Source organism: Trematosphaeria pertusa, assembly GCF_010094035.1.
Source record: "Trematosphaeria pertusa strain CBS 122368 unplaced genomic scaffold BU26scaffold_12, whole genome shotgun sequence".
Classification (NCBI taxonomy): Eukaryota; Fungi; Ascomycota; class Dothideomycetes; order Pleosporales; family Trematosphaeriaceae; genus Trematosphaeria; species Trematosphaeria pertusa.
This window is the reverse complement of record NW_022987223.1, coordinates 150,087-174,764: the sequence shown is the minus strand read 5'-3', so window position 1 is coordinate 174,764 and position 24,678 is coordinate 150,087. Positions and strand designations below refer to the sequence as shown.

The 24,678-nt window shown below is 56.5% G+C and overlaps 9 protein-coding genes across 9 annotated transcripts; 4 read left to right on the top strand and 5 right to left on the bottom strand.

Moving 5' to 3' along the window:
- Positions 1-703: 703 nt before the first annotated feature.
- BU26DRAFT_462130 (apses transcription factor-like protein) lies at positions 704-3,875 on the bottom strand. Its single transcript, XM_033825081.1, has 3 exons — positions 3,500-3,875; positions 1,796-3,452; positions 704-1,748 (listed from the first exon to the last, which is right to left on the bottom strand). Exons 1-3 carry the CDS (start codon positions 3,671-3,673, stop codon positions 1,024-1,026), a joined length of 2,556 nt encoding a protein of 851 aa, XP_033680331.1. The 5' UTR covers positions 3,674-3,875; the 3' UTR covers positions 704-1,023.
- Positions 3,876-4,019: 144 nt separating this feature from the next.
- BU26DRAFT_567923 (uncharacterized protein) lies at positions 4,020-5,336 on the top strand (the record flags this gene model as incomplete). Its single annotated transcript, XM_033833714.1, has 1 exon — positions 4,020-5,336. The coding sequence occupies one exon, from the start codon at positions 4,020-4,022 to the stop codon at positions 5,334-5,336; it is 1,317 nt and encodes a 438-aa protein (XP_033680330.1).
- A 125-nt stretch (positions 5,337-5,461) lies between these two features.
- BU26DRAFT_433398 (acetyltransferase) lies at positions 5,462-6,028 on the top strand (the record flags this gene model as incomplete). Its single annotated transcript, XM_033824030.1, has 2 exons — positions 5,462-5,504; positions 5,553-6,028. The coding sequence occupies 2 exons, from the start codon at positions 5,462-5,464 to the stop codon at positions 6,026-6,028; spliced, it is 519 nt and encodes a 172-aa protein (XP_033680329.1).
- Positions 6,029-6,848: 820 nt separating this feature from the next.
- BU26DRAFT_66985 (uncharacterized protein) lies at positions 6,849-7,721 on the bottom strand. The gene has a single exon (XM_033836184.1). It carries the CDS (start codon positions 7,564-7,566, stop codon positions 7,096-7,098), a length of 471 nt encoding a protein of 156 aa, XP_033680328.1. The 5' UTR covers positions 7,567-7,721; the 3' UTR covers positions 6,849-7,095.
- Positions 7,722-7,877: 156 nt separating this feature from the next.
- On the bottom strand, positions 7,878-9,388 carry BU26DRAFT_432802 (uncharacterized protein; the record flags this gene model as incomplete). Its single annotated transcript, XM_033823993.1, has 3 exons — positions 7,878-8,740; positions 8,798-8,933; positions 8,990-9,388. The coding sequence occupies 3 exons, from the start codon at positions 9,386-9,388 to the stop codon at positions 7,878-7,880; spliced, it is 1,398 nt and encodes a 465-aa protein (XP_033680327.1).
- A 5,887-nt stretch (positions 9,389-15,275) lies between these two features.
- On the bottom strand, positions 15,276-17,109 carry BU26DRAFT_66931 (uncharacterized protein). The gene is made up of 2 exons (XM_033836183.1): positions 17,026-17,109; positions 15,276-16,952 (listed from the first exon to the last, which is right to left on the bottom strand). Exon 2 carries the CDS (start codon positions 16,906-16,908, stop codon positions 15,331-15,333), a length of 1,578 nt encoding a protein of 525 aa, XP_033680326.1. The 5' UTR covers positions 16,909-16,952; positions 17,026-17,109; the 3' UTR covers positions 15,276-15,330.
- A 455-nt stretch (positions 17,110-17,564) lies between these two features.
- BU26DRAFT_521803 (uncharacterized protein) lies at positions 17,565-18,906 on the top strand. Its single transcript, XM_033829630.1, has 3 exons — positions 17,565-17,629; positions 17,703-17,795; positions 17,863-18,906. Exon 3 carries the CDS (start codon positions 17,895-17,897, stop codon positions 18,723-18,725), a length of 831 nt encoding a protein of 276 aa, XP_033680325.1. The 5' UTR covers positions 17,565-17,629; positions 17,703-17,795; positions 17,863-17,894; the 3' UTR covers positions 18,726-18,906.
- A 143-nt stretch (positions 18,907-19,049) lies between these two features.
- On the top strand, positions 19,050-20,146 carry BU26DRAFT_521802 (uncharacterized protein). The gene is made up of 2 exons (XM_033829629.1): positions 19,050-19,739; positions 19,796-20,146. The coding sequence occupies exons 1-2, from the start codon at positions 19,358-19,360 to the stop codon at positions 20,059-20,061; spliced, it is 648 nt and encodes a 215-aa protein (XP_033680324.1). The 5' UTR covers positions 19,050-19,357; the 3' UTR covers positions 20,062-20,146.
- A 158-nt stretch (positions 20,147-20,304) lies between these two features.
- Positions 20,305-22,173, bottom strand: BU26DRAFT_508002 (uncharacterized protein; the record flags this gene model as incomplete). Its single annotated transcript, XM_033827045.1, has 1 exon — positions 20,305-22,173. The coding sequence occupies one exon, from the start codon at positions 22,171-22,173 to the stop codon at positions 20,305-20,307; it is 1,869 nt and encodes a 622-aa protein (XP_033680323.1).
- Between the last annotated feature and the right edge of the window lie 2,505 nt (positions 22,174-24,678).

Genomic DNA, 24,678 nt, shown 5'->3' with positions numbered 1-24,678 from the left:
CCTCATTCATCTCCCAATGTTCGGCAGACCCACGCACGGGCCGAACTAAAACTCGCGAAGAAGCCGCCATGTGTTCGCAAGCTCGCACTACTTCACATCATGCACCCCCGCTGAGGAGGATGGGCAGGCAGACCCAATCGCTGAGACTAAAACCCTGAAAGATAAGAAGTCCATGTGTCCGCAAGCTCGCGCTACTCCACATCATGCATTCCCGCTGAGGATGCGCAGACGGGCGTGTTGGTTTGGAAGCGTTGATTGCACATCGCCACGCGCCTTAGTCTTCACATCGAAGCGTGCGCACCCATCTATCCAAACAGCGCGCTCCCGCTACTCCCACTGCTGGGCGGACAAGTATATAAAAGCGCCTCTCCCTCCTTCCTGCTCTTCGCACGCCCACGCCTCAGACTTCCTCCTGACCTGAAAATTTTGAGTCCTGGAAGCAATGTCGTCTAGCCCCACTCCCTGGGCCAAAAATTCCTCAACGAACACGGCATGGCTGGCGGGGAGCGGAGGAAGACAGCCAAAACGAAAATCGGGGCCGGCGCCAATCCATGGGCGTGTCCTTCGCGGGCTCCAAAGGACCGATGAACGACCCGGAAGAAACGAAGGAAGGGAGTGATAATCATTGATGCGGAATGGTGATGATGATACACATCATCTAGCAGTTTCGGCGTTGAAGCACAGCACATCAGACAATACTATGCCCCGGCAAGCGGATGAGCTGCACCGAACGAAACGGCATGTCATTAGAAAGAAAAAGATATCTCTCGTTTCATATGCACACGAAGGGAACATGCACACCATGACTGCTCAACCTCCATGCTCCATGCGCTAATCGCTCCGAAGAGCCGCCCGCGCTTCATACGCCGACGCTATAACAATCACAAAGGAATCCCATCGTATCCAAATAGAGGTCGTGAGGGACATCGCGGGTGGCAGCTCGCGATAAAAGCACATAAGAGAAATGATACAGACATACCTTCGTCATGCTGGAACTTGCGACGTAGGCGGACACGTCACAGCTCATCCTTCAACACCTTCCACCTTCCTCAAGAACTCCCTTACGCGACCGACCTCCACGCCGTCAAGCGGGTCGCTATCCAGCGCCTGCACCAATCCCTCCAGCACACTGTCCACTCTCGCTTCATCGACTTTCGTGCACAGACTGACTACCTTCCTGTACATGACCTCAAGCTGACCGTCCTTTTCCTTGAGTATCCTACTCCGGCCGGCCAGGTCCTTGTTATTCTGCGTATACACCTCAAGACGGTGCCGGAGTGTTGAGATAGAAGGTAGCTGAGCAAGAAGCGGGGCGTATTTTTGCGCGAGGAGGGTAGTGTCGAAGGGCAGCGGAGTAGAGAGGTATGACGCGCCGTCTGATGCTTTGCGAATGAGATGGTCGCCAGCTGCACGGAGTTCAGGGGGCAGCTCATCGCCCGAGAGGACAACATTCGCGCCTTCCATATCAGCGTAGCCAACTGTGCGCTTTTCGCGGAGGTTGGTGTTGGTGTTTACGGCGAGGTTCTGGCGCTGGAGATCTAACCATCGCTTCAGGTTGGATATTCGTTTTGAGCGATCCTGCCGCGCGCGAATGCGAGCGCGCAGGGTCTCCAGACGCTGTTGCTCTGTTTTCTGCAAAGCCGAGAGCTGGGCTATTGCTTCGTTGGTGCGGTCGATGTTGTCTTGCTTGAGGCGCGCTTCTTGTGTGAACTGCATGCTTGCGCTTTGCAATATGCCGCTCATGACTGCTATGTTGATTAGTAGAGATAGCGAAGCAAGATACGGAATGACCTACGAGGCTGGATCTCCCGGCTTGTCTCCTCCACCTTGCTCAGCGGTGCCTTACCCTTGCTCGGGCTGCTGACCGCAGCAGATGCGTCGGCGTCCGCATCGCTACCGACGCCGAAGTCGATCGGACGTGTGCCCTTGTGATTCGGTATCGAAGGATCCGCTTGGACCTCCATTAGCTGCGATATTATGTTTCGGTTACCTATCCTCGCTGCCAGGTTCAACGCGGTGTTCCCAGCCTTATCCCGAGCGTTAACCATCTCTTGCATGAAACGCATCAGGCCGATTGGCTTCGGGTAGTTGCCGTTTCCTTCGTACGAGCTCGACTGGCTGTTCCCGATGTTGCTCCGCACGAGGTATTCAAGAAGCGCCTCCAGATAGTATTTGCTCGACGCCGCACGACCTTTGATGGCACACGTCACTGCGATGTGGTGAAGGATGGTCCGTCCTTGCGCATCCCGGAGCTCGATCAGCGGAGCCAGGATCTCCAGTGTTTCCGGGAAGCAACTATGGTCCAAGCTGTTGTTTACGGAGACAGCGCTCATCAGAGGGGTTTGGCCAGCGGCATTGCCTCGGAACATGTTCGCCCCTTTTGAGACTAGCAGCCGCATGAGTGATACGCGAGCCAGCGTCGCCGCCCAGTGCAGCGCAGTGTTCGAACTGTTATCGATGGGCATGTCCAAGTCTGAGCCTGATAGGTGGAGTATTGCGGGATGGTTCGTGAAATCAGTCCGCGACTGGTCTGCGAAGAGGTCGGTCAACATGGCCCGCTTCTCTTCTGATACCTTGTCGCTGGGATGGGGCAGGGGAGGCAGCGCCGTGGGAACCTCGCCGTCTGTCGTCGTCAGATGATGGCCAGTCTGGTAGAAGGACTCGTTTGGCTCGGTCGGCGAACCGTGATCCCGCATCACCACATCGGACCCGTTCGGCTGCGAGAAAGACTCTTCTTGCGACGCGCGCATGCGCTTCCTCGGTGGTTCCTGCGGGTCATCCATGCCGGTAGCATATGCAGAATCGGCATGGCCGTTGGCGCCGAAGCTGCGTTCCGAGGCTAGACTCGGCACGCTCTGCTGGCTGCTTGCGCGGAAGGACTCTTGGCTCCCAATCGGTCCCTGCGATGGGCGACCCATAGATCTGCGGCCTTGCGAGGAGCTTCCGGGACGGGGCGCGGGCGAGTTCAGTCTGGCAACCTTGTTCATGGCCGCAAGAGCGCTCGTTGCGGTGGACGAGATATTGGAGAAGAAGGTGCCACCGACGTTCTGGGATGTGCTGCGACCATCCATGCTCTGCGTGTAGAAGCGTTTCCTGTTGGCTGCCATAGCCTGCTCCTTGGTCGGCGTCTCAATACCCTGCCCAGCGTTGCCGTCTGCGCTGATATCGTAATCTAGGAGTGGCCGGAGGATGTCCTCAACGCCGTACTGCCGGCAAAACTCTCTCCCTCGGCGGTAGTTGATCCAGGTGCCCTGGTACTTGCCGTAGCCGCCCTGGACCTTCTCGTGCTCGCCCGTCAAGATTTCTTTCTCTAGGACCTTTGTGCGCTTGCCCTTGTCGACGCCGGCAACCTTGAGGATCTGGGTCGCGTTGAGCCAGCCGTCGGAGCGTCGGCGCATGACGGCGACTCGGTTGACCTCCATTTCGTACACGGACACGCCGGAGTAGACGGCCTGGCATGTTAGTGTGTGCGCGCAGAGGAGTGCATGTCTGTGCATACGGTGTATATCTGTGGCTTCTCCATGGCGTGTTGCTGGTAGCCATTCACGTCGGAGAAGGAGCGGGTGAAGCTGGGAGCAGCCATCATGCCGGGAGGCGAGCCGGCGTACATGGCAGGCTGCGAGGACGAGCCCGAGGGGAACGAAGCAGCGAGCGACGAGCGCGCGACTTGCATTCTGCGGCAGGCGGGCGTTGGGTGCTGATCAAGCGGGCGCGGGTGTGCTCATCAGGGAGTCGCGGGGTCGCAGGCGCAGCAATGGGGGCAGCAGGAGATGCGAACGGCGCGCTGGAGGCTGAAGACTGCGGCAGTGCGCGATGGGGTGACGCCTCTGTCGCGGGTGGAGCTGCGCGGGGAGGTCGCGAATATGGGCCTCGAGAGAGCGGAGAAGTCGAGGCGCGTGTTCAGCGTGCGTGCGCGTTGGGCTAGCGCGGACCCGTGACGGCAGCCAATCACCGCGGGGCCCGTTTCAGGCCGGCAAATGCAACACCACTCGTCTGTTTCTCCCTTTATCGACCCCCTTATGCCGCCGCAATTGCAGCAGACGGCATCGAATCTCAGGTCGATCCACCTGCTGCGCGCGCTCCTCCGCGAGGCCTCGTACCTGTCTGACGCGCACGCCCGCCAGTACTTCCGCCGCTACATCGTGAACCGCTTCCGCGCCTACCAGCCGACCCACAATGCCACCGCTTCGATACACGCGCAGGCCGTTGACAAGCTCCGGCATCGGGGCTTCAGGCGACGGCACATATCCATAATCAACGAGCGCACGCGGGCGATGCAAAGGAAGGCGCAGAAGGGCTTAAACTACCTTCGACGCGCGAATCTAGCAGAGGCACCATGTCTTGAGAAGATCTTGCTGTTCACATATGGTCGCATGGGAAGGAGGAAATACGCGCTGTTGGAGCACCTTCTGAGACCGGATGCTGTGGCCAAGGACACGACTGAAGAGGGCGCTGCCGACGAAGAACTCGCTCCGCTGCAGAAGCTCTACTATAGCAACGAGCGCTTCCTGTCCTTCTTCGACGCCCCAAAGCAGAAATCTAACACGGAGTACGTCATCGACATCTCGGACCGCTACTCCAGGTTGAAGGCAGTAGTAAAGTCGCAGTGTCAAAATGGCGTTGCCCTTGGTAGGGGTTTGAAGCGACCTAACCTTGTGACGCCCATCTACAATGTCTGGCAGCGTCCGATGCCTGTCAAGAGAGCGCGAAACAACGTGAGGAGATGGTACGCCGAGACGATGACCAGGCTGCTTCCACCGCTGCCTGACGAGGAGTGGGATTCCATTCAGGCCATGATTTCCGGAAAGAAGTGGATAAGCTTCGTTAAGACGCGTACGCGAGCCGTCCCGCTTGACCCCGAGCCCAGACAGGAGGAGGACCAATTCAAGACTTTAGTCCATGACGCTCTTGCGCTGGACAAGCCGAGCAAGGCCGACCGGCCAGCAGGCGTCGACCGACCTCACACCCTCAATCCGCGCTTCATGCAGCGACTGTACGCAAAGATCCACACCTACTGTTGCAAGCTAGAATGGAACGATGAGCGCAACAAGTGGGTAGCTGTGTGGGGTAGTCCGCTTCATGGGTTGAGTCCTCGCCTCTACTCCACTCCTGTGGACGCCACTCTCTTTGCCGGAGTGGACGAGGAGGGGAATGTGGTCAAAGCACCAGCAGAGCCACTACCCAAAGCCCAAAACGAAGAGAAAGCGCGCCAGCAATATGGGCGGTTTCCCTTCTATGCCGACTTCTTGTCCCCGGACCATCCAGTTCGGAAAGAGGCAGAGGCTTTCCGGCACCAGCGCAGCCAATCGGCGGCGGCTCGGGCCGGCGGTGACTAGTCCGAATGCCGATATGTACTCCACCATTCTGCCACTCCGACACGAAAGGGCGCGTTCGACCACCATAAAAGCTCTGCCTCGTCCCCAAGCCTGTCAATTGCAAAGATCGATCGCACGCCGTCACAATGACTGCCAGCGACGCTACTATTCGCCACGCAACCCGCGAAGGTACGTAAAGAACCATTCGCGCCTCCCCCACCACTAACCCTCCCCAAGATGTCTCCGCAATCTTCGGCCTCATCCATGAGCTCGCCGCCTACGAGAACTCCACCTCCTCCGTCCACGCAACCCCCGACATCCTCTCTAAAACCCTCGCCTTCCACGACTCCTCCGCGCCGGACCAGTTCACTCCAGGCTACGCGCGCACCCTCCTCCTAACCGCCCCCGAAGGCGAAATCTGCGGCATGGCGCTCTACTTCTACAACTTCAGCACATGGACGGGCGTGCCAGGCATATACCTCGAAGATCTGTTCGTGAAGCCGGCATACAGGAAAAGGGGGTACGGCAAGGCGCTGATCAAGGCGTGTGCGCGGGAGGTTGTGCGGGTGGGTGGGAAAAGGCTGGAGTGGAGTTGTCTGGACTGGAATACGCCGAGTTTGGAGTTTTATGAAAGCCTCGGCGCGAAGCGGAAGAAGGAGTGGGTGGGGTTGCGCGTGGAAGGAGAAGGGTTGACGAAGCTGGCGGAAAGCTGAGGAGTGGCTGTTGTAAAAGTTTGGCGAGCAGTCCCGATCGTTCTCTGTTATAAAAAGCAGGGCAGGCATATGGGCTCGCCTCCGCTGTCCGCGACCTAAATTCCCACGGTGACCTTTTTTTTTCTTTTTGGGCCCCGGTCATTACTCCCTTCCGTTGCCTGACGCTTCCTGTGTTCTTTCTTGACTACATGCGCCTCTGCAAAAGCCGTTTTTGCCCTCTCTTCACCCCGACCTGCCCGAACTCACAAGTCCCAATAGAACTTCGTCTCCCATCAATGCGGAAAGGGAACCTTACAGAGCGCTCGCACAGCGGTTCACGTAGAGAAACTGTGAACAAAAGAAGGCTACCAGTACACAGCATTTGGAATAGGATTCTCAAGGATGCACACATTATCTCAGTGAATCGCTATTACACAGCGGCATTCGAAACACTCTTGTGGGGTCTGAGTGTGAAGAAGACTTACTGACTGATATTTTTGAGCATTAAACACGACTGGGCTAGATGACCAGCACTATAATGCCCGAATATAGAATGAGTTCTTCGGTCCATGTCGTCTTGAGTAGGACTTTCGTGCTACCATGCGCCCTCTAAACCTTGGAAACACGACTGCCTTGACTGGTTGGTTTAACACATCTTAGCTTCTGTCTACCTAGGTATCTACTGGCGTCTCCGGCCTAGCCTTTCTTTCGAGCGCACAGATATCTTTCGCGTTTCAACAGTAATACCAGAGTGGGGCCGTCATCCCGCCTCTAGCTCAATAAGGCAACGTGTCATCGCCAAACGCTGACTCTTTCTCGACTTCATTCCGTGTCTTTCTCTTCTTCTTCGTATCTCTTTCTCGCTACATCAATCCACGCCTCAGAGCCCTTTCTCCGCTCAATCACAGTGATGCTCGCTTATGGAATTCTTGGGCTGCGTTTGCCTAGACCTGTCATCGCAATCGCATAGCAGACAATTACCGACCCTAGAAAAGGGTTTGCCCTGCAGTTATACACAGTCAAGGTATAATGGTAGCATGTGCCCACCTCGAAGGTTTGGGAGGGCTGGGTGTAGGTTTCTTATCTTTCTAGGATGCTGGATCGTGAGTAGGCGCACCCCACTTCTTCGCTCGTTCCTTTCCTGTGTTTTCCTGTTTTCCAGGCAGTCCGCACATGTCCACCTTCTCGTTCGAAGACGATGAGTCCCCACTCTTTCCCCTGGAAGCGTCTATGCCCCGCGGGCTCCGCGCACTGCCGCGACAACCACGGCGCCTTCGACACGGCCGTTCTCGCCATCGAATGCTTCCAAGGCCGCGCTCTCTACTACGGGCCCTTCCTGGGACTTCGGATCTAGCAGTTGTACCACGTGTCTGGAGCCATGCGGCGCCTCCTGATCGGCACGATTGCCGGCACCCTGCAGAAGAGCGCGGCGGATGCGAAGAACTGCCAGGCGTTCCGGGCGGGGGTGGGACATGGCAGCCAAGGACAGCCGTCATTGCAATGTCGGGAATTTGGTGAGCGTTGCGGTGGGGAGCGGCTATATGGTGCTGCGTTTGCATGCACTGGGCGGCCTAGGGACGTTTGATTGTTCGGCTGTTTTGGAGCAGACTGATACTGCGCTTAGTGCATCGTTGCTGCATTCGGACAGAAAAAGGTAGCCTCAATCAGATCGCGGTGGAAGACATTTCATTTACAGGCAAAAAACATTACTAATTAGATAACCGTAGTACCAAACGAGTGTTCCAAGGCATGCCGAAGAAGAGACAAGAAGACGAAAACACCACCAAGCCTACTTCCATACGTATATTGTTTCCTTCCCGAGCTTTCGTTCGAGAAAAGCCGTATCCGCCTCCCTTCTCAACCCGCCAGCTCAGTAATACTTCGGATGCGCGGGATCGGACAAATCAAAGATGACCGCCGAATGCGGCTTCGCCCCGCCCCGATTCGCAAACTCGGCCGGGAAGTTGATGCTGCGATTGAAGCTCAAGCTCCCATCGCTCAGGATATCAATCCACTGCGCCTTGAAGTCCGCCGGCGTGTTGACGACGCCGATATCGCCCGTCTGCACAAAGTAGTCCGTGACAAGCAGGTTCTTCTTGTCGGGCGAGATCTTGACGTAGTGCGGGCCGACGATGCCCTGGTCCGCGTCCGGGTCGTCGAGGCGCTTGACGTGCGCGAGATCGCTGATGTCGAGCGCGGCGACGTGGTTGCCGAGTGTGAGGGTGAAGTAGGCGAGTTTGCCGTCGTCGGAAATGTCGCTGTAGATGGCGAGGTTGTCGCGCGCCCGGGGGCCGAGGTCGAAGAGGAGCTCTGCGACGCCTTGCTGGCCCTGCGCGTTCTTGCGGAACGGGTAGATGATCCAGACTTGGCCGGGGCCCACCGCTGTCGCGAGCGCGGCGGATTCGGCGTTGCCCGGGATGAACTTGACGTCTTGGATGCCCTGGCCGTTGGGGATGGTGATTGTGGAGATTATCTTGCGCGAATCGAGCTCCCAGAGGCGGAGTGTGTTGGCGCGTTGGATGCCGAGGGCTGAAGCGGGCTTGAGGATCGTTACGGGGACGACGAAGTCGGAGGTTAGGATGATTTTCTTGTTCCAGTCGATTGAGAGGCCGTGGGGGGAGAATTGCTCGCCAAGGATATTGAGCGTGGAGGAGACGTCTTCGGGCCATTCGTGGATGATGTTGAAGTTTGCGTCGGTCTCGACGAGGCGGCCTGGAGAAGAGCCTACAGCAGCTGGGCACATGTTAGCGAGGTTGTACCTGGGTCGGGATAGGGAATGGTGTGGCTTACAGCCCATGTAGGTGATGAAGAAGCCCCCATCGGGCTTAGCGCGGATCTCGTCCGTGATGGACGAGAGCACGCCACGGTTACTTTTTTTGAACTTCGGCTGGTACGGGTTGGTGGTGTCGAAGTAGTACGCCGTGTCCTGGCAAGGGTAAGTATATTGCATTTCCAGTTCGGGGTGCTGCACCGAGAACATACCTGAGTCTTCAAGAGAGACAGAAGCCCTCCACCAACCAGCGTCTTCCCATCCAAGGTCGTTCCCAGATGATGCGGACTGTTCCCACTCGACGGGACATCGGTAACCCAGAGAAGGGTACCGAAAGTATCATCGTCAAGCGAGTACGTGGCCAGGAAGTCCTTGTGTTGGTTGTCTCCAGCAGCGGTCCAGAAGTACCCAATCTTCTTCGGCTTGATCTGCTGATTGCCGACAAATGGAGGACTCTCAAGCGGAGGAGTGGGAACCTGCAAGATAGGCAGAGGAGGAGCGTTGCTCGAAAGAGGCTCAGTGACACCAGGGATGGAGGGAATCAGAGGAGGAAGTGAGAGAGCACTGGCCGATGTGACCAGCACCGCTGACAAGAGCGCTTTCGAGAGCATATTGACCAATAGAAGAGAGACAGGAGAAGATCCGAGAGCTTTTGCGCAGGTTCTGCGCTGGTTGCTCTTCTTACCTTGTCCCACCTCCCCCTACTTATAGACACTCTTCGGCCTCACGCGCTTTCACCCCTTCACCCTCCCTCCGAAACCATCGCGTCTTCGTCGCCCAATTACTGAAAATCCTCATTTCTAGCTTCACTGGCGTCGATGTTGCGATTAAGCCTGGTGTTGACGACGAATATTGAAATTTCTCCATAGCGCCGAACGGATCGTCAGGGACATGAGCTTCCCGGTGAACATCGCCGACCTAGGGCCAGAAAGCACACTATTCCAAGGCACGCCAACAGCCCGGCACGAAATTAAAGAGCATCAGGGACTGCGAAGGGCATAGAGATCGTCGGAGTGCAGGTGTTTGCATGGAGGCTAGAGCTGAAAGGGATATGGGAAGGGGCAGGGGGCACCAAGACGGGACGCAGCATTGACTGCGAATTGCCGTTATGGGGTTGGTAACATGGGTGTAGGTCTTGGGGGCGGTAACGTTGACTGTTGCACGGGAGCTACGGACCCTCCGGAGAGATATGATGATGTCGGGACAGGGTGTTTCCGAGCGAGGACGGTTGTGTGGCCATGGCGTTCTTCGCGAGTAAGAGATGGATCCGAGAAGCCACTCTTCGACGTGTCGCCTGTGTCGTTTCAATACGCCTCTATCGTATGGTCCCTCTTTCTACTCAGCAGGAGCAGCAATCCTCAGTACATGGAAGCTCTGTCATACATCTAAATGACCTTCCTATATCAACAGACGACCCTCAATATCGGTTTCCAAATGCTCCCGTCATCATGTGTTCGCATCGTAGGATTCAGGGGATGTTGCAGCTGCAGAGCATACTGCCAGGGGACTTCGGTAATCTCTTCCCATAGCAGGACTAACAATCTAAGCCCACGTGCAGCTCGTTTACCCCGACGTTGGAGAATCGAGTGCCAAAATGGTGACATCTCCCCAACACAGAAAAAGCACGTCCTTCTCTCGTCCCGCACAAGTCTTTAAGCTTAAAAGCAACCGCAGATCACGACAAGCTTAGCTTAGCTTAGCCCTGAAATGCCCATTATAGTCGCGATCGGCACCTACAACACCAGTTTGCCAAGCATATTGAGGATCACGAAATCCTTGGCGGTGATGACGAACCTAGTCCTCGCCGATGAAGTGCGGCGACTATCACAACCTTGAATTCAGACTTTCCGCAAAGTTGGAGGTCGAAAAGCAGGTTGAATGTGCATTCGTAATAATCAAATCTCCGAGCGACATCGGGACATCGGGCACGGGTGATTGCTAGGTAAGCACTCTGCGGGGTGTGCAAACGCACGACGCGCTGCGAGGTCGATCATTCGGTGATCCGGGTCCTGTGTCCTTCTGGTAGGGTATAAAAGAGGCGTCTTCCAAAATTGCAGGACTGGGTTCGCCCTCTCAACTGCCATTCTTTTTCGTTCCTGCGCAATGAAGCTTCACGGTCTCGTCATCGGTCTTATTACCGTCTCCCGTCTCCTCAACTTTCGCCGCTGCACTAAAGCGTGATAGTCCTCAATTTCGCAATGGGCAGCCCATCAATGGTAGAGGCACCCATCCTAGGTACGTGAAACTTACTTCCGACTCCGCGTGCACAGTCATGGTGTGGTTGGTGAATGCTAGATTTGGTCCGCTGACTGGAACAGGTGGTACCAATCATCAAGTCGATCTCGAGGGAGACGGCCAACCTTGCTAAGGAGAGCTCTGATGCAGGAACTATTCCAAACCTAAAGTTGCGCTTCTCAGATTCGAAGACCAAGATCTTGTTAGGCAATTAGGTAAGAGAACAAGTGGTCCAAGGCCTGCCTTAGTCAGCAATAGGTTGGTGACTCAAAACGAGGAAAATCAATCAATCAATCAATCGACCTGCCTTACAGCCACGACATTGCTGTAGTACCTCTTTCTGCCTAGCTCTATTTATAAGAAATATAGAGTTTACAATCTACAACCTAGTGGTACACTCTGTTATCAGCTCTCGATCTGGAAGTTCTGCGTCTTTCGGAAACCCGCCATGGAACGTACCATCCTCCTCCCAGCACAGCTACTCTAGCTTAGCCGTGAAACTCATTATCGATCTTGGGATTCCGGATTCCTGACTCTAGTCAGGAGGCATGGATGACACCTACCGCGACAGGTGCGAGAGTACCGCCCCTCCTTGCCTTCATCCAGCGTCCTCCCAGTTCCGGAGCCAACGCCCCGCCATCTGCATATCCAGAGAAGCCAAGGTGTACATCCCAGTTTCGATACCAGAGAAGCGACAAGCGATAGCTGCATTCTCCCTCTCCATGGTCGTGCTTCACGATGCGCGGTTGGCGGATTTTCGTCACCTCCGCCTGTCACGTTTGCTAGCATTCACATACGCCCGGAGGGTTTGTTTGCCACCGCTTGCCACGCGCTAGCACACGATGGCGTTCTGAGGTGTTTATAGTCACTCTACGTCGGCGTTGCTGCATCGACGCTATGCGCCGCACGTCTTGGCGCTCACGTGACCGGCTCAAAGAAGGGCTCCTCGCGCAGCCCTACCCGTGGAATTTAGGTAAGCCCTTCCGCGCTAGTGGGCGCGCCCGCCAGAGGCTCTTTTATAAAGCAGCATCACGTCTACGCAGAAACCTCTCTCTGCACCCACAGTTGACTCCACTCCAGCTCCAGAAAGCAAGCTGCAACAGAAAGGATGGAACACTCAATCGGACAGATGCAACTCGCGACCGCCCAAAACCTGAACCCCCCGCAGAAGCGCAAGAGGGACGAGAATGGTACTCCGACTACAACCAACAACAAGAAGCAACGTCAAGGAGAGCCGCCCAAGGGCACTGGTATGTGTAACCCCAGTTATCACCTTTCGTATTGCACCGATAACTTGAACTGTGCAGCCGCGTCCTCTCAGCAGCAGCCGCAGCCCTCGACCGATGCTCCTGAGCTACCTGTGCTCTACATATTCGGCGAGGTATTCGATCCTAACAACGACTACCATAAGTGGCAGGTAGTCGATTGTAATTTGACTCTGGTTGACTCCGTGGGCCGTCGCTATACCAAATCGGAGATCTACGAACAGAAGTTGGCATGGAACGGCGGAAGTGATATGCCGATGCCGCGGACATTCCTGGTCCCGAAGGGCTCCCTTCGCAGATCTGCGCTGACTGACGAGGAAATTGACGATTGGTTTCTGAAACATTTCAAGCCCGACTGGGACAACAAACCGGCGGCCCCTCCAGCTTCCCCCACGCCTGTCTTGGCAAATTGCTCGAGCGAATCGTTGGCAGTGACATCTGCTGATGGTGTGTCAAGCACTCGGGCTGAGCATAGCCAGGATACCGGCCGCACGAGTCCAATGTTGCCGGCAGAGCAGGGTAATACGGCAGCGGATCCTATCGTTCTGTCAGACGACGCTGCCCCCGCAGCTGCAGCACGCGCTACCGAAGCATGCGAGCCGGGTGAAAGGGTTGATTCACCCATCGCCCCGAAGCCAGTCGATCCCCCAGTCATGGGCTATACCACGTCAATGGATCAAGACTCAAGGAGAATGAGCAGTGATTCTTGGGTGAATTATCGAACCAACGCAAGGTCGCCGCAACCCAAAGGGACTAGTCTTTCTGCGCCGCCTCAATCCGCGACCGTAAACGGAAGCCGGAGATACTTCACCCCTTCTAACGCAGCCCACCCTTCGATGGTAAAGGGTGTCCAGAGCCCCCTTGCGCCAGTAACGAGTGGGAATGCTAGTCCGGCTCTCTCGTCTACTGTTCAGCCTGTGCATACTGGGACGCCGCCGATGCCAGCTGCACAAGCAAACCCACCGTCGCAGACCATGAGCTCAGCAGCCCAGCCTCCAAATCGGACTAAGCGAAACTCCTCCGGCGAAAGCGGACGCAGGATGCCACCCAACGCTCAGGCGCAGGCTCCCCGTCTTCCACTACCTGGCCAACCCGCAACGGGTCCCCACGATCAAACCCAACAAGGTCGCGCGCAACAGTGTCCTCCAACCCCACGAGCAGCTTTAAATATGGGTGTGCCACTCCCTGCCAGGGGAAACACCGGTGGGGCACGGGCAAATCCTCAACCGCGTACTCGCGTCCAAGCACCTGGCCAACCCGTAACAGGCCCCCACGCTCGACCACCACCAGTTCGCGCACAGCAAAGCCTCCCAAGTTCAGGCCATAATCTGAATAGCGGTGTGCCAACCCCTGCCAGGGGAAGCACCGGTGGAATACAGAGAAATGCTCAGGCGCATACTCCTCGCGTCCCAGCAATTGGCCAACCAGCAACAGGGGCGCACATTCTACACCAGCAGGCATCCGGCAGGACACCGGCACCGCCACTTACAAATGCGCAGACAGAACCCTTCCTCCGCGATCTCGCAGTGGATCCACGAGATACCCGAAGAGAGGCACGAGCGATCCGATTCATCCAGCAGAATCCCGGCCTCGACCAAGGATATCGCAGCAAGCCGGAGCATTTCCGAATCGTCCTCGGCCTCGCCAAGCAGTACAACTACTTCGAGCTGCCTCGGGTGCTTGCAATGTACGACAACAGGCCGCTGAGAGAATTCCCAGACCCTGCACTCGATGACAGCAGCGCCCTGGCCTGCGCTGTTCGATTTGCAAAGCTGCCGACGCAGCTCGGACGAAACTGGCTGAACAGCCCGCACCATCTCCACGACATCCTGAAGAACTATCTCAACCCCGTGGGGGTGTGCTTGATGACGCAGGTGGATAGCAACGTTGTGCATCCTCGGCTTCGTGCTGCTGTGCTGTTCGCGCAGCTTCCGGAGAATTGGCAGCACGAGTTCGGGCTCAGTGATGCACCTTGGCTTGCGCAGTATCTCCAGTCTTTGAGTCAACACAATCAGCGTTGACCTGGCTCGGTAGGATACGAAGAGAGATCGCTTTCCCAACGACGAGGTGCAACGACCATCTCCCGCCAATTCGCCAGAGTCAAGGCTGTCCTATCACCTCGGAAGCTTCACATCCCCTACCGCGGAAAATACTCCAGCACAGTTTGGCGGCCTGCTGATTGTTTTGCAGCGCGCGTCGCCGGAAGCCGCGCGGCACATCGACGAATCGCCCAACCTCAATTTCGATATATATGTGAGGGTTTTGCATATGGGCTCATCTTTTTCTTATCTTTCCTATGATACCCCGAAGCAGGGTCATCTGCATCTATCAACATGCCTTAGCATCGTCGCTTCGGCCTTTTCTTTCAGCATTCTTTCGGCATTCTTTCAGCAGGGCGCGAAAGTGCCCTGCGACTCGCGATGGCTTATCTATTTCACGATTTACTTAGACGGTGCTCTGATTTTCCAGGTTTGAATACCAATGCGTTATAGTTCTAGGCGCGGTAGTGCTTTTTCTGCGGGTTATATACCACGTCGATTGATTGAATATGAAGACTTCGCGATCGCGATGACGGTCAGCTACACCCGGGTTCATTTATACGCATGTGACGAGGGCCTTGCAGGATTTTCGTCGCAAGGCATACATAGGTCTAATAGACAGAGAGATCTAGCTATTGCTACAAGATTCTAGCTAGCTTCTTGGGTATGTACGGTGATGAAGTGAGCTATGCTTTGCGCTCTTCGCTTCGGCAGCAGCGCTGCGGCTATACCAAACCATCATACCCGTTCCGCAAGACAAACACACAAACAAACTTTTCTTCAATCGGGCAATCCAGAGCCGTTCACCTCAGCATTCATCCCCAAGGGCCAAGGTCTAGTCGCTAAGACCCGCAGATCCCAATCATCCTATCCGAGCTCCGCCGAGATCTCTCCCTTCAAGTAGCTCAAGATGTTTTTGCTGCTTCAGCCAAACGAGCATTTTATCTTGACCTGCGCCCTCAGCGCGCGGCACCAGCTTCCAGAACGCCGTAGAGCCGGGAGCTCCCCCCGACCTCACATCCCGGCACAGATAGCCTCCTCGCTCACCCACAGGTGCTCCCTCCTATGCTCGGTAATGCACTCGAGATGGTAATCATACTCGGTCCACGTCTTGCTGCCAAACACCTTGTGCTGCTCCTTCGCCCAACGAATGTTCTCCGCCCAGTCGCTCGCATCGCGCGGATCCGGGTCCGTGAGGCGGTACAGCTCGCGAAACGGCGGGTGGCGGCGGGGCCCGCGGAAGCGCGTCGACGAGAGCGCGCTGGCCCAGAGATCCGGGGCGCCGGGCTCGGCGTAGAGGAGCACGCTGCGCTCGTCGACGACGAGGCGCATGGAGGAGAGGACCGGGGGCTTGAGGAAGACGGGCTGACGCGAGGGGAAGGCGCGCGCGGCGGACGTGAGGGCCGGGTCGATGGGTGGGGAGGCGCGCTTCGCTGGGACTGGGGCTGGCATAGGAGGCGCGGCGAGCTTCTGGATCGTCTGGCGCGCTTTGAGCGCGGAGCGGCGGGCCCCTGGGCGGACGGGAGCGGGCGTGAGGAGGCTGTCGCTGGTGTTGGCGGTGGTCGGCTCGCTGGACGAGGTGACGTTGCTGGGCTGGAACAGGAAGTCGGCTTTCGCATCACTGCCGTCGTCGTCGCTCAGCTTGCGCTTCTTGGCTGCGAAGGACCGCTCAGAGGCGGCGTCGTCCTTGTCGAGGATGCTGGACTCGGTGTCTTCGTGCAGGTTGGCGCTCACCTTCCCGGCGAGGCGGCCGCTTCGTCGCTTGTTGCCGGTGTCGAGGCTGCCGACGCTGTCGTCTGCGACAGCAAGAGCGCGCTTCTGTGGCGTCGAGGCTCCATTGTTGACCTGGCCGCTAGGGCGGGTGCGAGCCATGGTGAGTTTGGTATTGCAGGAGTTAGTGCGCGCGTAAGGTAAGGAAAGAGCAGACGCGTCTGCGGGAGGAAAGATCAACTCGCCTGAGCGACGGGCGAAAATTTGCCGGTCGAGGTGAGAGTGAGTAGCGACTTGCGGGCCTCCAAGCTTTTTCACCAGCTGAGCAAAGTGGTTCGGAAACAGCCAACGCTCTTCTGGGTGCTCGACGGCATAGAGCACGCAGCGGGTGAGATCGAGAGCGTCCGCCCCAGAAGGATGCTTCTTGACGTGCTGAGCAAGGTCACGGAACTTAATTGGAGCAGCCTGGCAGTTAAGAGCTCCACCACCGTTTCCCCTAGGGTGCGTGATGCGCGGCGTACGAAAGTCCGACACGTCGAGCTGCGTCTCGTCCCATTCACTATCGCGGGCCCACTCTGCATGAGACCCCACTGTCCAGTCCTCGAAGCCCGCCCGCCGCATGGCGTACTGAATCATCATGCACACGGAGTTGGGGACGAAGGTCGTGTCACCTCCGGGCTGGTACCGGAACTCGTTGATCATGACGGAGATGACGTGCGACTTGCCGCCGTTGGTGACGAAGCGGTCGATAACGTCGACGCTCTTCAGCCAGTGTGGGCAGTAGGCGATGATCTCGGCGGCCGTGAGGTCGCCATTAGGGAAGGGGAGGTTCCAGCTTGGGCTACCGGCACCGAAGGCGTTGTTGACCTGACGGGCAGGCATGTTGTAGGTGCTGCCTAACGGTCAGTACACTCTATTGGAGGTAGCTATGCCGGCGTCAGATAGAATAGGGTCATAGTCAGAGGAATGAGCCCCTGAGGAGGACATAGGAATGCGTACCTGGTTCTAGCAGGCTGTTTTACAGCTATTGATCGTTGCAGTGAGGCGTCGCAACGATGCGGCAACCGGCCAAAACAACACGTAGCAGGGGTCTAGCGCCTATTCAATGACAGATGCGGGTTAGCAACGGACAAAATGTTAAAGGGGGTGCAATGGAAGCGGTGGATGGTGGGGGTGTGGTGAGGCCACGGGCAGTTGTGTTGGTTGGGGTTGTGACGCATTTGGCGAGCGTCCGATTCAGGCCGACTCAATGTTTTGATGATGGCCATCACCATGGTGCTGCAGCTCGGAGTGAAAGGACTCACCTCTCCGCAACACGCAAATCTCTTTCTCGCGGCCGCCGACCGCAGCTCCCAACTTCTTCTGATAACCCATCTTGATCAATCCATCTCATCAACCTCTTTAAGCCGCCGAGCACCATGGCGCAGTACGATGCCGACGACACAAAAGCCGGCTTAGGTGCCCATGCCCCCTCCCAGAACCTCCCCTTCCCCGCGGCCGCGAACATCACAGCCGTCGAGCTCTTGACTTTCTTTCCCAACTGCCTCAAGTCCGCCGACTGCGTCTACCGCTTCATCTCAAACGGGGCGACGCGTCATGTCCTCTGGGCGATAGTCAACAACAACCGCGACCTCAGACACCAATGGCACGCGAACTCATGCGGCAGGTACACGTACACGGCGATGCGACGGGCGGGCTTCAAGAACTGGACAATAGGGATACATGACCGCTGGCACGCTGCGAGGGTCGCCACGTGGGATGAGACCAATCTGGACGTGGGAGGATTCAGGACGCCGTGGGAGATCGGGGAGTATGGCATGCAAGCGGGGGACGTACCTTTTGCGGACCTGGCTATCGATATTCGTAACATGCCGCGGGGAGACGATGCATTGGACCTGACGAGGATGGTCGAATATTGCGTGCAGCATCCGGTCGAGGGGTGGGAGTACCCGAAGGACTACGAGAAGCTACTTGGTCTGCTAGGTGGACCGCAGACGGTCACGCCAGAGCACGTGGACCGTGCTGCCTTCAAGCGCTGGGAAGGTGTCGTGCCTCTGCCGCCGCGGCCGAGGCCGGATGCGCTGACCGTGGGCCGTAGGAAGAATAAGAAGAGTATGGGCAGCGCGGAAGACGAGACGCCAGCGCCGCAGCCTGGGCGCAAGCGAGGAATGCCGAGAAAGAGAGCGCGGTTGGAAGAGGACGCCGATTTCGCAGAAGACGACCAGGAAGTCCGCGCTGCGAGGGAAGAGATTGAGGAGCGCATCAACGCTGCATCGGACTCTGCTGCCCCAACCTACATACACGGTCTCGCGCACTGGGTTGCGCCTCCATCTCTTACAGAAGAGCCTTCGGACGCACGCATCATCTGTGTCTTTGAAGAGGAAGGATGCCTGGAAGAGACTGATCCGTTCAGCGCATACGCCTTCCTCGGCCCGCGCGACTCACCGCCCTACCGGCCGCTTCATCGCATCGATCATCCACTCACGAGCGACATCAGTGGATGGGCGGAGAACTTGAGATGGGCTGCAGAACAGACCGCGACGTTTAGGACCGGCGGCTGGAATGAGAGTCCGGAGCATATGGAGCGAATTCATCGCATTCGAGTGGAGCAGAAGTGGGTGTCAATGGAGTGGCTGGACGCGTATCCGACTATTGAGCAGTCATTGACTAGGGATTCGGATACGGAGCCTGTTGCCTAGGAGTTTGACGTTGCCGCGGAGGAGATGCGGCCGGGCGCATGCTGATGAATGGGTACGGGAATTGGCTGACGGATTCTTGGTGGGCTAATACCGCTGTATCAATCATAAGTACGATGTCACTACTCTTGTCAGCATCTTCCTGATGAATGCCGAAGGCTTGGGGGTGGAAAGTGATGAGGAGTGATGAGTGATGAGTGAGACGAAGCCTGAGGTGTGGACAAGCTTTCCAAGGTTCCCCACCGTTCACGCGCCTTTCCAAAACAGGATAGCGCCGGAAACAAACGTCCCCGGAATCCTGAAACGCTGGCCCACCATCCTCGACACGTTCGACACACCCTCTTTTTGTTTGACCTATCTTTGTGTTTCCCGCCCTTTGCGGGGCCAATACCGTGTGGATGTGGCAGTGCTTGCCTACGATGTTTCGGAGCGAGCGTGCATGGCGAAACCGAAGCGGCGAGGGAGCAGCCCCCCGAAAAGCATGGCACGTTTGAGCGACTTGCCACGAGCAGTGCGGATGGAAACCATATATTCCGGGCGATGTCCTGCAGGTCGCGTCCAGATCTATCGTCCCTTCTCATCGAGCTGACTTCCCATCATTACATTATAATTTGTAATCCGTCGGCCTAACAAAGATGCATCCATTCCGCGCAATAGTCCTTCTCTCTCTCACTTCCCTCCCAGCGGCATTCACGCAAGACACAACCAGCTCCACTGTACCAGATGCATGCAAAGACATCTGCGACCCCGTCGTCCAGCTCGCCACCGCTTGCAACATGGACGCTATGGGCGGCATGGGCACCGCCAGCAACCGCAACGGCTGGCAGATCGCAAAGCGAAACGACGAACAAGATGCAGAAGCTCAATTCAAAGCGGACTGCGTCTGCAACAACAGGTCCTTTGATGTCGGCGCTGTCATGGGCCTATGCGCGAGCTGCATGGGGCAGCAGGACGGGCAGACAAGCCAACGGTCGATTACTGAGGTCGGCTTCTTGAGCAACTTTGTACTGGCACAAGGTCTGTATCCCGATCCCGACTCTCATGCGACCGTGAATAATTGACACGTGAAGCAGATCTCAGCAGCGCTATGAGCCAGTGCTCGTTCGCCGCAACTTCATATGCACCATCCGCGACGTCGATTTTGAAAGGTATTCAGGTCCAGGTGACACAGGCGGCGATGACTGTGATGGCGGGAAGCAGTACGACAGCGAGTGAGGCTGGAAATACCCCGGCTTTGGGCGGTGCAGGACGAGTGGAGATCGTGGCTGGTGTCTGGGCTGTGGGAGCCGTGGCGGCATCTATGGGGTTGGGCGCGGGATTTCTCATCGGTATGTTGTGACCAGTCGCTTCGGCTCTGCCAGTTTGTTTCTCTTATTTCATCACTATTACTTACATACCCGTGCTTATTCACGTCTTCTTCGTTTAATGCCATTATTCATGTTGAATGCATTACGTTACTTATGCTATCTCGTCATCGTTTCTGCCATGCTCTAGTATCAGTCATCTCAGGAGCCGAACACAACCCCGGCTCTACCGCTCCTGATGGACAGGTGACAACGCCTCTATCGAATTCCGTCTGCCCTTACCGATGAACGTACTCATGCCCCATCACTTTCCCTACCCACTCCAGATCCATGATCAGCGGTATATTCCCGACATACCAATCCGTATCCACCTGATCAGGCTGCCCAGCGAACCGCGCCGCACGGGCGAACTCACCGCCATCCTCCAAATCATCGGCCTCGCGACACTCCCGCAGAAGTTGCTGAGGAGTGTACTCACGCATCTCATCCCACGTTAGAGGAGGGTGACGCTCGACTTCCACGCTGGTGTCGATAGGGTGCTGCCAACCGCGGAACTCCAACGGAATGGGATGGAGATTAAAGCGCTGCTCGAATTCCGCCTGCTCCTGCTTGAGGATTTGTTCGATCGCGTCGAGATGGTTGATGTCCCAACACCAGTCGTTGTGCAGTTGCTCGGGGCGCTGGCTGAAGCGGATCACCGTAGCCAAGTCGGAGACATCGTTCAACGCGGGAACTGGTTCGTTGCGGATCAGGGATAGTGGCATCGGGGGCAACTCGGGGAAGGCGGGTAGCGGCGAGGAGTACCACATGTCTACCTGCCCTGGCGCCTGGAAGTTTGAGAAAGTAACAGGCGCTTGTTGTACGATAGATGGCTGCATCGCCTGAGCGAAGGCAGGTTGTGGAGACTGAGACGTATGCTGCGTATCTGGAACCTCAGGGATCTGTGGATACTGAGGTGGCAGAGGCCGGTGCTGCTCATCCGGTGAGTCAGGTATCAGGGGATACTGAGACGGCAAAACTCCATGCCGCAAACCCAGCAGACGAGGTGGAGCTGGAGAAGGAGAGGGAACGGTGCTCGCCTCAGCCGCGCGATGAGCCTCGATTCGCGCAGCGTCCGCCTTTGCACGAACCACGCTGTCATAGCGACGCACGATCGCACCGTCCAGCTGCTGATTCGTGACCTGAGTCCGACCTATATTGTTCAGGATCCACGAAAGATGGTCCGGAAACAGATACTCAGCCTTCCGACCATGCTCATCCACATACTCGTTCACGACCGCCCACTGAACCGCACGCGTCAAATCCGCCGTATCATCCCCCTCCGGCACCTTCTTCACCGCCTTCAACAGCTCCCTAAACGGCACCGACGGCGGCTGCTGATGCCGACTCCGCTCGCGGATCCGGTCCGGCACGAAGCCGTTAATAGAAATATCGCGATTATCCCACTCCGCAGGCGTCCTGTGATTCTTCCGATTCCACAAGTCCTTCTGCTCATCCTTGCTCAGGTTCCTCCAGTCGTGCCCGCGCATCGCGTCGAGATACGCGTTCGCGATCCCGCCCCGGCTGACCCCGCCGCCGTCCCAGCGCTCGTCGAAGAAGCAGTGGGTTTTGAGAATCTCGTGGTGGATCGGGTTGGTCATCTTGTTGTTGCAGAGGCGGCGCGCGATCCATCGGTTGTGGAACCATTTCGGGAGGAAGACGATGATCTCGACGGCTGTGAAGTTTATGGGGAGGGCGTCGTGGAAGGTGTAGTCGTATGCCGGGATCTGGGCGAAAAGAATGTGGGCATCGTCTTGTGGCGCGGCAGCTTCTACCGAAAATGTTGGTGCTTGCTGCACTGGTTCGGTCGGATAGGCAGTCGGCGGTTGGGTATGAACTTCCGTTGGCTGGTTGTTTTCGGGCTCGAGGTGACCTTCGGCGATGAGCTCCTGCATGATGCTCTCCATAACATCTTGCGGGACTTCGTCGACGACATGGCGAGGGCCTACACCTCCACCCAGCAGCGGGGTTACCGGATCACTCGCTAGCTGCTCATAATCGTCAAGCTCTTGCACCAGTCGAGGGGGCATGTTATGCTCCGATGACTGCTCGACATTCTCGGCAACAGCAGCTGGGGTCGGGAAGCGACCGTAGAGTAGATCCGACATTTTGAATCGTGTAACGAGTGTGGTTGTGTAGATGTTGTTCTACCCAAGGAGCGGACTTGGGAAGCTTTTGTATACAGGGCAGAGTGGGAGACATCGTGAATGAGCGAAGTGGTGGTGAATACGATGGGTTGGATGTTACTGAACGGTGTTGGAGGGAAGAGTATTTTGGGTCCACAATGTTGGGGTAAGTGAATTACGTGGATGTAGGGTCCTAGCCTCAGCTGGAGCGGTCGCTGCATCTGAACAATGCTTTTATATAGGTACAAGTAGAGGGATGACTGCCATTTTTCCACAGATAGGAGCAATATCAGGGTGTGCAGCCGACTCCAAAGTACAATGAGGGCGTTGTCCAGTAAATCAACCGGGCAATGGCCGTCAGTTTCATAGAGCCTATGCGTTTGCCTGCCCGAAGCCATCTGATCTCGGAAACCTATTGTGATATGCTCCTCTACCGCTTGCGCTTGTTGGGCGGAATTTCCAAGGGCTTGCCGAAGGAAGGTTGATGTCCGGTGACAAGTTGAGCCTGAGGTCCTAGCACACCACTGCCCGTATTACCCGTAGCTGACCTGATTACCGTCGGGTTTTCCGTCGTCCCGTGCCCAATGCCAGGAGGTACCCTCATCCGCAAATTCCGCGGTCTGGCCTTTGCCCTTCTCACCGGGAGTGGTTGCAGCGCATCAGCCCGCGATTCCTTTCTCAAGAAGGAACCGTGGCGGAGAAAACCGAGGGCCGACTCTTCTGGGTGCCGTGCTAGATCAATCCCCGCTGGTTCGAGAAGCAGCCAAGCTGATGCGGGGCGAACCGGCTCGGCGCGTTGGAGCTTGCTTCGCTCTGCGTCCATTCTGCGTGCCACTGTTTCAGCGTATCTTGTTCTTGATCCTTGGCCTTCTTTTGCTCAGCTTTTTGAACTAGTTGTAGGTACAGTCGCACTTGGGCCGGCGTCAACCACAAAACGAGTGTAGCCGGGGCCTGGGCTGAGAGAGGGTGCTGCTTTCGGAAGATGTATGAGCGCTGAGGCGGAATAAGGTGACTATCATGGCGACCTGCTGTAGCGTAACTGCCATAGGTGGGACGGTACTCGCGTGCTTGTCCTTGAGGGTAACTGTAAGGCTGACCTCCTGTTGCTAGTGTGCTGAAGTCCATCTGTGACGGCCGCTGTGAAGGCTGGGGTGCGGCCGCGGACTGCGGCGTATCAACTGCAGTAGTTGAGGTGGGAAACGTGGGTAGAAAGGAGCGAATGGGTGTTGGGGTTGTGGAGGGCCTGCTGCGACTCGAACAATCAGATCCTACCGTCTGGGTAGTCGTTAAGCAAACTTACCGGATAAACATAACAGGGTACAAATTTCGGATAAAATGACGCCATTGCTGATATACTAAAGCTGTGAAGGAGCGTGGGGTTGGGGATATTGTGAAAATTGTTGAGGTAGGAGGTGGATGTTCGGTCAATGAAAGTATGTGGTCACACATTGTAAAACAATTCCAGCCGCCTTTTTGGAAGGCGCATGCATAAAGGTGGGTCCGGCACCTGCTTGTGGGGCATTTAGAGGAAGGATCTTAGTGAGAGTCGAGGCAAGAGGGAACGCGTAGCTGCCATCACATCGAGCTTAAACCTGCTCACGCAGTCACCGTGAGCTGGTAACACTCGCAAGCTTCACCGTTCCGCCTACTTCAGCAGTTCCATTTTGGGTTATACCTTAGGCGCCATTTGTAATCCGACAAGGAGACTCAATCTCTACTGAAACCGTCACGAATCGTGCCACAGGTGCTTCCCTAGTCGCCCTATCATCATTAGAATGACTCAAAAGGGAGACGGGAGTGAACTTGACATACGCCAATACCTTGTGCTAAGCAGCATATGATCTCCCGAATATACAGCCCGAAATCGTGGTGTAATCCTCATGGACCTTATCTTGATACAGGTTACGTTAGCAGGCACATGTTGGTCGCTTTTAAACTCTCCCACGGTGGTTGAACTGCCTTAATATGATCTTGATAGCGTCTGATATCGATACGCGTAGGCTGTTGAAGAAGCCACTGTGCACTTGTCGGGGTAGTGTCATGTTACTGGCTATAGATACTGCTACAACCACCTTCCTGTATTCTGGTATCATTTCCGAAAGTCACCACGCCGGCCACCTCCAATCCCCCTCTTCGCTGCGCGTGAACACAGATTATCAGAAACGGCCCTTACGCAACCCCTCCAAGATCGCCTGCGTCCCACCATGTCCCACCTTCACCCTTCCGTTCTCCAAACCCTTCAATGCATAAATGACGCGCTTCAGCCTCCGCTTAGCGGTCTTGTAGTCGTCGATATTTCGTGCGTGTATCGCCCTCCACCCCGTCGCTTCGCACTCCTGGAGTACTTTCCCGATCTTTTGATGCCAATTTTTCATTTGCTTGAGCCAGTCATCCGTCTTCGAGGCGAGGGAGTTGACTTCCAAGAAGAGGGAATGCTCCCAGTGTGGCTGCCCAAGTCGTCTCGTCTGGTTGAGCGTCATTTTGTGA

Bases quoted from the DNA above. Each gene is read 5' to 3' on its own strand.
- BU26DRAFT_66931 (XM_033836183.1), bottom strand. From the start codon at position 16,908: ATGCCTGCCCGTCAGGTCAACAACGCCTTCGGTGCCGGTAGCCCAAGC.
- BU26DRAFT_521802 (XM_033829629.1), top strand. From the start codon at position 19,358: ATGCATCCATTCCGCGCAATAGTCCTTCTCTCTCTCACTTCCCTCCCA. The intron at 19,740-19,795 runs GTCTGTATCCCG...CACGTGAAGCAG, and splicing joins CAACTTTGTACTGGCACAAG to ATCTCAGCAGCGCTATGAGC.
- BU26DRAFT_66985 (XM_033836184.1), bottom strand. From the start codon at position 7,566: ATGCAAACGCAGCACCATATAGCCGCTCCCCACCGCAACGCTCACCAA.
- BU26DRAFT_521803 (XM_033829630.1), top strand. From the start codon at position 17,895: ATGCCGCGGGGAGACGATGCATTGGACCTGACGAGGATGGTCGAATAT.
- BU26DRAFT_462130 (XM_033825081.1), bottom strand. From the start codon at position 3,673: ATGCAAGTCGCGCGCTCGTCGCTCGCTGCTTCGTTCCCCTCGGGCTCG. The intron at 3,453-3,499 runs GTATGCACAGAC...CTAACATGCCAG, and splicing joins AGAAGCCACAGATATACACC to GCCGTCTACTCCGGCGTGTC. The intron at 1,749-1,795 runs GTAGGTCATTCC...TAATCAACATAG, and splicing joins AAGCCGGGAGATCCAGCCTC to CAGTCATGAGCGGCATATTG.